Source organism: Eubalaena glacialis, chromosome 10 (assembly GCF_028564815.1).
Source record: "Eubalaena glacialis isolate mEubGla1 chromosome 10, mEubGla1.1.hap2.+ XY, whole genome shotgun sequence".
In the NCBI taxonomy this organism is placed as follows: Eukaryota; Metazoa; Chordata; class Mammalia; order Artiodactyla; family Balaenidae; genus Eubalaena; species Eubalaena glacialis.
Window position 1 is genome coordinate 117,278,033 of NC_083725.1, and position 10,615 is coordinate 117,288,647.

Here is a 10,615-nt window from a genome sequence, read left to right on the forward strand (position 1 = left end):
TTTGTTTTTTTTGTTGCTGCTGTTGTTGTTTTTGGCCACGCCGCGACATGCGGAATCTTAGTTCCCCAACCAGGGATCAAACCCGCGCCCCTTGCAGTGGAAGCACGGAGTCTTAACCACTGGACTGCCAGGGGACGCCCTGTCCAGTGGCTTTGGAGCCCCTGCCTGACCCTCTACCACCCTGACCAGGCTCTGAGTCCCCCTTTGGCCTCTGCTCACCCCCTCCTGTCAGGCTTTCACAGCGCCCTCATATCGGGTGTTCCTTTATGCCCCCCAGGACCACCCTGCCCACTCCTTCTTGCGGGCCTAGTGTCCTGGGGTGGGGGTGGGAGGAGGACTCACCCCATATTGTTGTTTTTCTTAATGACCCACTCTGGACTGTGGCCTATTCCCAGAGTGGAACCAGCATCTATGGCTGAAGCTGACCTCTGAGCCCTAAGGGACACTGGGACCACCCCCAAGCCTTGGGACAGCAGCATGCCATGATTGCTGGACAAGCAGAGGCTGCTGTCACAAAAACTGTGACTGTGACAGAGCCCTGGGAAGCTCTGGGAGGTGTGTGGCCAGGGGCACCTCTGCAGCCAGGGCCTCTGCCCAATGCTGGCTTAACTTACATGAGGGTCTGGACTCTACTATGTCCGGGGTGGGGGCCCCTGGGCCCCAGACACATATGATCCCATTTAACACTCACACCAACTGTAAGAGGTAAGTGGGAACCCCATTCTACAAGATAAGGCTCAGAGAAGTTAAGGGACATGCCCAAAGGCACCCAGTAACAATATGGCCACGGAGTGACGCAAACCCAAGCTTTCTAGGTGACGGAGCTACTGCAGGGACGGGTAGGGTTCTGTGTGAGCCAGATGAGGGCCATGAGACCATAAATCCCACTGTCACTCAGCTCTGCCCTGCTTTACCGTATAAACTCAGTTCAGCCCTATCCTGGCTCTAAATCTGTTTTCCCATGTGTCAGATGAAGAGACCAGATTTAGATTCTGCCTGCCCTGACCTCCTTCTGGGAGAGTAGAGCAGGAATGACGGACGTGGCCAGCATGCCCACAACCCCCTCCTGTGCCCGTAGCAGACATCACTAATCAACCATTGCACTCCTTCCTATAGATTCCACACACACCATCAGAGTCCTTGTAAATAATGCACTTCAGGCCGACACCCCCGACTGGCCAGATCTGAGTTCAAGACCTGATCACTTCAGGTCAGACAAACCCAGCTCCCCAAACCAGGTGTGACTGGAGCTGTTAGAAATCACTCTGTATTTTGGGAGCTTATTTATAGATCTGACGTGAGGGAGTCTTTTCTAACCACCAGAGCTGCCCAACCTTGGGGGTGAGTTCTCTGTCATCAGATATGTTCAAGCAGAGGGTCAACAAATCCGTCAGGAGGCTGCAGAGGGGACTTTGGCCCTGAAAGGGGCTGGACCAGTGTCCCAGAGGTCCTGCCCAGCCAGGGGTCTGTTCAGACAAAGCCCCAGGAGCAGGATCTTTGTGTTCCTGGACAGGACACCTGCCTTTGGGGGGCCACTGAGCGCCTGGGCAGGGAGCTCAGGGAAAGCCAGGCCAGTCTAAGAGCCATTTTGCAGATAAGGAAACTGAGGCCTTGAGAGGCCTGGGGCCTGGATCCACAGTGAGGGAAGGCAAAACTGGGCCTTCCTGGGTCTGGGGTGCCAACCTGAGCTTCCCTGGGAGTTGGGGCTGGAGGGTGAAGGAGGGCAGGGCTCACCGACTCCCCCTAGTGGCAGGGACGGCAGAGTCAGGTAGATGAAGCCCTCCTTGCCTCCAAAGGGGCCGCTGCTGATCCGGTGCAGCATCTGGTTCACTACCTGGTGGGAGGAGGGAGGCCGGGGGCGGGGGCGGGGGTGGGGTTGGGTGGGTGGAGGGTAGACTCGTCATTCCACAGGGAGCAGAGGAGCCTCCCCTGTTTCCATCCTCTACTGAGTGAGTGTCGCCCCTCTGAGCTCACAGAGGGGAGTCCGTGGCCCTGAGAAGCGGCAGCGAGGGTCACAAGCAGCTGCAGTGCACAGGCTCCATGGCGGCCAGCCTGGCCCTGCCTGCCGGGCCCCACCTTTGCTCTGCCCCATCCCCCTTCAGGGACTCTGCTCGCCCATGCAGAACTTTTGCACGATTGAGGAAGAGAGAGCTGCCCCGGGGCAGGCCAGAGAGAAGGAGCATCTCCTCGTCCTGGAGGGAGCTGCCCCGGCCAGGGCAGACAGTTGGCCAGCCACGTGTTGGCAGCTTCTTGACGCTGCCCCCTGTCTCTGCCAGGCACCTGCGTGCAGGGAGCCGTTGTCCAGTGGCCTGGATTATAGTCACACTGGAGGCACCTGCTGCCCTAACCCTCACAAGTGGGCCGGGAAAGGGGAGGTGAGCAGTCTCACTCTTTTGGGCCCCTCTGCTGCCCCCACCTCTGCCCAGCCCCACCTGGTTGCTGTTGGAGAAGGTGTACAGGGCCAGGGGCTTCTCCCGACGGTTGATGAAGTCGATGGCCTCGTCCAAGCTCCTCACATTCACGATGGGCAGGATGGGCCCGAAGATCTCCTCCCGCATCACCGGCTCCGTCTCCTGCACGTCCACCAGCACCGTGGGAGCTGCCCGGGCACAGGGCACGGCTCAGCTCCAGGGGTGGGGCCTCGGGCAGGCAGGGCCCAGGGACCCAGGGCTCCGGGCTCAGGGACCTTCTGGGGAAGGTGATCTCCCCACAGCCCCCGGGAAGTGACCTTGAGGGGCTCCCCAGCCTGGCCGGGGCCCGTGGGGCCCAGAGAGCCCCTCAGCCTTGGTCTTACAGTCAGAGGGTGACCGGACCTGAGGTCCCAGGTCCCAGCCTGTTGGGGAGCAGCGCCACCCTCTGAGCCGTTCGGCCCAGGAGACTGGGGCTGCTCTGTTCACAGCATAGCGGATGCTCAGGATGGGCTGTTGAAGTTCAGAACCAGGGACCGTGGGCTCATAGGAGCTGGGGTCGTGGCCCCCTGGAGCAGCAGAGCTTGGGGCTGAAGTTTGGAGCCTGAGCCCTAGAACTCTGGGGTCTGAGCTTGGAGAATCCAGAGCCTGGGCCAGAGTGCCGAGTCGTGGGGTCACAGGCTCAGACACGGCAACGCGGAACACTAGTGTCACAGAATCGTGGCACCAGAGCCGTGGACCAGGCTGGGCTCTAGCAGTGGGGTCGGGGAGCCTCAGGGCCCCAGGTTACAGGCTGGGCCCAGACTCGGGGCCCAGCTGTGGCCCCCAGCGTGGAGGGGCCATAGCTGGGGTGGGCTGGGAGTGGGGCACAGTGGCAGGGAGGGCGGGACTCACCGATGTAGCGATCGCTTTCATCACTCTGGCCCCCGATGGCCACTCGGCCACAGCTCAGCAGGCCCCGGAGCCGCTGGAAATTCTTCTCACTGATGATGCGGCCCAGGTCTGGGGAGCTCTGGGGGTCTTCGCCATAGAAACGGGTGATGGCACTCTGCAGGGCAGGCAGCAGTCGAGCCTGCATTTCGGGGCTGCACAGGATATAGTCGGGGGCCACGCAGGTCTGGCCGGAGTTGAAATAACGGAAGAAGGCCACGCGGTTGGCCACGGTCTGGGGGTCGCAGTTGTCGTCCACGTAGCAGGGGTTCTTGCCCCCCAGCTCCAGCGTGACGGTTGTCAGGTGCATGGCGGCTGCAGCCATGACGATCTTGCCGACTCGGGGGCCCCCTGGGGACATGAGCGTTGACCCCAAGCCTCAACTGCCCTTGGCCAGATGGTTCAGGCACCACCATCCCAGCCCATCCTGGCTCACCCACTGGGTTATGCCCCCTGCCCTGCTACCCCAGGATCCCCCCGTGCCAGGCCCGCCTGCCTAGCTTGATTGCCACCTGGGATGCTCCACCCCACTGGCCACCACTTCCTCCTTCCACGGCCTTCTCCATCCCGTTCTCAATGTCCCTCTCCCCCAGGACACTGGCCGGGGCCACCCTCACTCGTGAAGAGGATGTAGTCGAACTTGTGCTCCAGCAGCTGCCCTGTCTCCTCGGGCCCGCCCAGCACCACGGCAAAGCAGCTCTGCAAGGGGGGACAGACGGCTCAGGGGACACTGCAGGACCTCCTACCGGCAGGGGTGCGGGTGTGGGACGCAGGTGCTGAAGGAGCAGGCGCACCCTCACCTGGTCCAGGTATCGGGGCAGCACCTCGGCCGGGACCTCCTCAGTGCTCTTGCTGATCTCCGAGGCCTTCAGCAGCGCGCAGTTCCCTGAGGGGCGGGGCGGGGCGGGGAGAGGGGGGTGGGGCAGGGCGGGGCGGGGAGAGGAGAGGGCCAGTTGTAGCCGCTCCCCGTCTCCATTCAGTCCTCACACCTGCAGGGCAGGTGCCGGCCTCACTCCACCTTCAGGTGAAGAACATGGCTCAGAGAGGTGCCGTGCCGGTCCCAAGGCCACACAGCCTGGGGATGGTGGGCCAGATGGGAACCAGGCCTTCTTAGCCACCTGGTGCCCCTCTTTCCTGGCTCTGTGGGCGGCTGTGAGGCCACGAGGCTGGGGGGACTGGCAGGGGGCAGGAAGGAGGAGGCTCTCTTTCACCTGCCGCGAGGGCGCCCACCAGGGGCACCAGGGGGTAGTTCCAGGGGGCGGTGATGAGCACCGGCCCAAGGGCTCCTTCCGGATGAAGGCCGGGTCCAGCTGCGTGAGCTGGGGTGTGGGACGGACAGTGAGGCCCCACCGAGGATCACCCCAAAGCCCACCCCCCCCAGAGTCCTCGAGCTGCATGTGCAGTGGCGTCCCCACAGGGAGACAGAGGTCCCGAGAAAGTCAGAGACTCTCCCTGGGCCTGGGCAGAGCCGCCCTGGAGTTGCCCCCGCCTGGCCCGCGGGCTCACCGTGTTCTTGGCCACTGGCTCGTCCTTCATCCAGGTGTGCAGGTTCTTGAGAGCCAGGTCGACCTCGTTCTGGCAGAGGATGAGCTCCGAAATGTCCCCGCCAAAGGCCAACTGTGGTGGTGGGATTCGGCGGTCAGGCCTGGGCGGGATGGGGAGGGGATCTAGTGCTTGAGGTCCCCAGGAGTCCCCAGGGTGGGTATGGGGACAATCTCCAGGGGCAGCACGGCCGGACTCCTGGGAACTGCAGTGAGGAGCGTGGGTCCTGGGGTCCCACCCCAGCTCTGCCACTTTCTGGCTGTGGGACCTTGGGCAAGTGACTTAACTCCCACGTGCCTCACTTTCCCCATCAGTGACATGGGACAGCAGTCAAACCTGTCTCTCAGTTTTGCTGAGCTGATGCAGAGCACCTGCCACGCACGGCAGGCCAGGGAAGGGTCTGCTAAATACACAGGACTGAACTGGGGACGCAGCCAGCTCCCGCCCCCTCCCCCGCCACCTGGGGCAGGTCCTGCGCCAGCGCCTCCTGCAGAAGCTCCTGTTCTCTTGCAGGAAGCGGCTCAGGCCCTTCAGCTGGGCAGCCCGGAACTCGGCCAGCCGCGCGCACCCCGAGCCGAAGGCCTCCCGCAGCCGCTGCAGCGTGTCGCGAAGGGGTCCATCCTGCCAGGCGGGGCAGCGTGGGTCGGGGCGCCCCACATCCAGGCACCCTCCACCGCTCCTGCCTGCACCTGCGTGGGCCCATGGGCAGCCCCATGGGGACGCGGAGGGTTCCTTGCCTCAGAGGCCACAGAGCTTTCATGGTGGCAGATGGGGAAACTGAGGCGAGGTGTGCCACAGGTCCTTGGAGCACGAGGACGGCTCAGTGTGCTCTGGGGAGGTGGTCCTGGAATGGGGTCTCAAAGCAAGGGGCAGAGGGGGTGCTGGGGCAGGAGGGGCATCCATGGGAAGGCCTGCGGCACAGCTGACTGCGGCCTGGAGCCCATCCGGGCTTTGGCCTGATGCCCAAGGGAACCCCAGTGGGGCTGAGAGTGGAGAGGGATGGGGCATGGGGGTGGGAAGAAGGAGCCCAGCAGGGCCTCTGGGGGGAAACTGCCTGGACCTTGAGCAAGAAAGCGCTCTGAGCACCCCAGCTGGGGCCACAAAACCATACCATTGCCTGTGCCTCCACGTCTCTGTCTGTCTGTCTGTCTCTCTGTCTCTGTGTGTGGACGTGAGTCATCCTCAGAGTCCAGCAGCATCCCACAGGCCTGAGCCCAGGACCTCTGCCTCAGAGCGTTGGCCGTGGAGTGAGCTGGGTCTCCACGTCCCCCTGGGCACCTGCAGGCCGGGGCCCCGTCGGCACCTCCCCCTCCTCCTCTCTGGAACTCAGTCTCCTCACCTGGGAAGTGGGGACAGCGCTCCTCCACGGGCGTGTGCAGCACAGGCCTGGCCACTGACATTATTATTCTTAGGAACCATAAGATGGGGAAAGCACTGGTGCCCGGCTCAGGGGGCCACCCAAGCTGAGGAGTATGGGGAGATAGGAACAGAGACTGGGCACGTTCCCGGGCAACACCTGCAGAACGACCTCCCTCCGCTTGGCAGTGAGGCCCTCATTCCCGGCACTGTCCATCCCCTCGCCCCATCCCACGGCCTGGGGGAGGCCTCCTCCTGGTTTACACATCGGCACCCCCTGCACCTGCCTCACCCGACCTGGCACAGCTGGCCTGGGAACAGGTCTGGCAACTCCAGGCTGCTCTGTGATTGCCGGGAGGGCCTGGCAGAAAGTTACCTGATAAGGAGAAAGATAAGGTTATAGGATGGAAATATCAGTGGGGCCCTGGCAGCCTCCTCCAGGACGCCCTCAGCCTGCAGGGCTCTTCGGCCCACCGAGGCCCCCGCACCAGGTCCTCATGTCTATGCCCCCATCCCCACCCTGCAGGGCTCCTTCATTTGCACTCTCCTAATGTGCCCGACTGGCATCCTTGGGGCAGAGGGAGGGGCCCTGGCAGCTGTAGAGAGAGCCTGGACGGGCTGGGGAACCTGTAGCTGCAGGGCGGCACACCTCGTTCCTTTTTTCCCTTATTCTCCTGTTTACTGTGTGACCCTAGGCAGGTTACTTAACCTCCCTGAGCCTCCCTGGGGTAACATTTGCACTTAATTGTCATGGTTCTTGAGAGGATCACATGAGAAGATGAAAGAATAGACAAGACATTTCATAGCTCCTGGCGCAAAATCGGTGCTCTTAAGTGTTGGCTACTAATGTTTCCACGAGTCTTTCTTGAGCACCTGCTAGGTTCTGGGAAGCAGAAGAATGCGCTCAGGCCCCACCGCTATCCCTCGTGTATGGTCTGACCCTGTCCCCCCGCCAACCTCCAGCCTGTCCCAAGGGACCAAGAACACCCACGGCCAAGGGCTGTGGAGAGCCGTTCCAGGCAGAGCGTGAGAACCCTCTTGCGTCGTGGGCAGGTGGGGTGTCTGAGGTCATCCCTGGCTGTGACTGGAACCAGGCCAGCGGGAGCCACACAAGACACCAGAAGGGAAGACAGGGCTGGCAAGACCAGTCTAAGAGCAGGGCGCGGAGGCTAGTGACTGAGGAGGCCCACCTCCCTGGAACCATCGGATTTTGTGCTTCAAACGGGTGAATTGTATCTCAGTAAAGCTGTTAAAACTAAACAAGCTAGGGCTTCCCTGGTGGCGCAGTGGTTGAGAATCTGCCTGCCGTTGCAGGGGACACGGGTTCAAGCCCTGGTCTGGGAGGATCCCACATGCCGCGGAGCAACTAGGCCCGTGAGCCACAACTACTGAGCCTGCGCGTCTGGAGCTTGTGCTCCGCAACAAGAGAGGCCGCGACAGTGAGAGGCCTGCGCACCGCGATGAAGAGTGGCCCCCGCTCGCCGCAACTAGAGAAAGCCCTCGCACAGAAACGAAGACCCAACACAGCCAAAAAAATTAAAATAAAAATAAATAAATAATTAATTAAAAAAAGAAAAAACAAAAAACTAAACAAACTAGGGAATCCCCTGGCAGTCCAGTGGTTAAGACTCCACGCTTTCACTGCCGAGGGCGCGGGTTCAGTCCCTGGTCGGGGAACTAAGATTCCAAAAGCCGCACCTCGCAGCCAAAAAACAAACAAACTAAACTGAATGGAACCGGTAAGCGGCCTGAATAGCCCGCAAGCAAATGAAAATATGTCCAACCCCCAGAGTGACTGTGAAATGCAAAATAAAACAATTGTAAGATGCTTTGCAAACCCATTGGATCAGTTTCCTGTGGCTGCCCTAACAAACGGCCGCAACAGCGGGCTTACTGTCTCCCAGTCCCGGAGGACAGAAGCCCAAAATCCAGGTGATGCCAGGGCTGCACCGCCTCTGCAGGCTCCAGGGGAGGATCCTCCCTGGCCCCTTTGGCTTCTGTGGCTGCTGGCACTCCTCAGCTCCTACCACACCCCTCCCAGCTCTGCCTCTGTCCTCACATGGCCTTCGCCGTGTGTGTCGAATCTCCTTCTGCCTCTCTCTTACTGGGACACACCTCCTCAAAAACCCGAAAGGTCTCCAGACACTGCCAAGTGTCCCCAGGGGAACAACATTGGACCCGGTTGAGAGCCACCGCCCTAGATGATTCTTTCAAGAAGTTCTGCTGCTCTAGGGAAGCAGAGAATGGGTGACGGCTGATGGGCGGGGTGGGGTAGAGAGGGGTGGTCCAGGGACACGCTGGGTGCTTACAGGATAATCCCCTTGATGGGGATGTCACCGGGGGTGGCGTGTGTGGATGTGGGGTGGGGCATTGCAGAGTTGGGGGTGGGAGAATGAGGGGCGATTTCCTCTGGGGGTTTCTGTGTTTTCCAGGAAGTAACCACCAGCCAGGGTAGGGGAGTGAGGGATTTGCTGTGACAAATCTGAGGGCAGAGCAGCAGACTCTGGTCTAGGCCATGACCTTTCAGTGAGATCTGACAGACTCCTGTGGTCTGAATGGTGTCTCCTCAAATTCATATGTTGAAGCCCTAACCCCCAGTGTGTGGTATTTAGAGCTGGGGTCTTTGGGAGGTGATTAAGGTTAGATGAGGTCAGGAGGTGGGGCCCCTGTGATGGGATCAGTGCCCTAATAAGAAAAGACACTAGGGAGATTGCTGGCTCTCTCTGCCACGTGAGGATACAGGGAGAAGACAGCCATCTGCAAGCCAGGAAAAGAGCCCCCATGAGAAACCTAATCAGCTGGTACCTTGGTCTTGGACTTCCAGCCTCCAGAACTGCAAGAAAGAAATATTTGTGGTATTTTGTTAGAACAGCCCAAGCTGCCTAAGATACGGACCTGGCATGATTCTCCACCTGGTGGGTGGGGCCTGGAGAAAGGGACCCTCTATTCCCTCAGGTAGGAGCGGGGAGAGAGCCAAGTTGCTGGGTGCCCTGTGAGGGGGATACTTCTTGGGGGGAAAGAAACAGCAGTGTCCAGGACTCCAGGACCTCGGCCTCCTCAGTGGGACTCAACAGGTTAATTCAGGGGCCCTCAAACCTCCCTGGGGACCTGAAGATTCCAGGGCCCACTCTGTGTTTCTGCCCCAGCAGGTGTGGGATGGGCCCTGGCATCAGCGGTTTTAACCAGCTCCCAAATGATCTCGAGGTTCAGATGGATTTAGAAACTACCACTGGATTCCCTGGGCAGAGCAGGTGGTTGCTCCCTGGTCATTCCTGGGAAAAGCTACCCGATAGGTTTGTGACAGATCTGGGGGCCCCTGGCAGCATCCCTCCGGGCCTCTTCCACGTGGAAGCTCTTCAGCCAGGAACCAACCCTGTCCAGAATGCCCAGAGCCTCAGTCTCCCCACCCATAGAATGGGGAAAAAGAAGCAAAAATGTGACATCCATCCGACAAGGTTGCTGGGAGGTAGTTACAGGACCAGGTGGGATGCTTCCAGAAACTTCAGAGCACTGCAGACAGTGAGAAGCCTAAGGGGTGGTGGGAGGGACAAAGGTCGATGTGTCCTCTCCAGCCCCAAGGACCCAGACAGGTGAGGGTGTGGCAAGGAGCAGAGGCAGGGCCAGAGGAGCCTGCATGCCCCTCACACCACGGGGCAGAGGGGCAACTGGGGAGCTGTGGTCCCAGGACGGGCTTGAATCGTAGTGAGCGAAAACCCCAGAACCACTCTGTTTTAGCACCGTGGACCCAGGGAAATGTGTAGTCTTGAGAGCTCAAGCTCTTCTTAGCCGCTCTAAACTTCAGCATATGGAGAACACTAGGATTTGAGACACACAGAATCCTCTTTTTTTCTTTTTGCCTTATGCGATGTTTCAAGCATACAAAAAATACACAGGATAACATATAATCATCCATGTACACACCACCCAGCTTTGTCAGATCTTAACGTTTGCCTTATGTTTATCACCCTGTGAGTGTCATCGTGCTCTCGGTGTATATCTGCTGTCATTGAACATTACATAGGATTGCTTTGCGTAGCTTAAGCATTAGACCACTAGTGTCATATTCTACTTATCTTTCTGCAATTTGCTTTGTTCCTCAACATTTTGTTTCTGAGGTTTTCCCACCCTGGTCCGTACTTACTCATACTGTGGTTGAATAAACACACCACAGTTTACTTACCCGTTCCGCTGCTGGTGGAAGTGCTCCCTTTTTGAGGATTACAAACATTGCTGCGAGTAACATTGGGTCACGTCTCTTGGTGTGTATCTGGGAGTGAAACAGTTAGGTGATGCGGTTCGTACATCTTCAACTTTCCCAGGATTGGGGATGCTGCCTCCAAAGAGACGAATTAAAAGTCCTCTTGACAATTGTGTGACAG

The 10,615-nt window shown here is 59.5% G+C and overlaps 1 protein-coding gene across 1 annotated transcript; it reads right to left on the minus strand.

The window, feature by feature from the left end:
* Window positions 1–824: 824 nt before the first annotated feature.
* Window positions 825–6,280, minus strand: LOC133099973 (aldehyde dehydrogenase family 3 member B2-like). Its single transcript, XM_061203798.1, is given in 12 exon segments — window positions 825–847; window positions 1,735–1,834; window positions 2,433–2,599; window positions 3,303–3,689; window positions 3,956–4,037; window positions 4,139–4,224; window positions 4,550–4,612; window positions 4,615–4,657; window positions 4,845–4,955; window positions 5,341–5,381; window positions 5,384–5,569; window positions 6,220–6,280. Coding segments are annotated over 12 exon segments (1,350 nt in total).
* Between the last annotated feature and the right edge of the window lie 4,335 nt (window positions 6,281–10,615).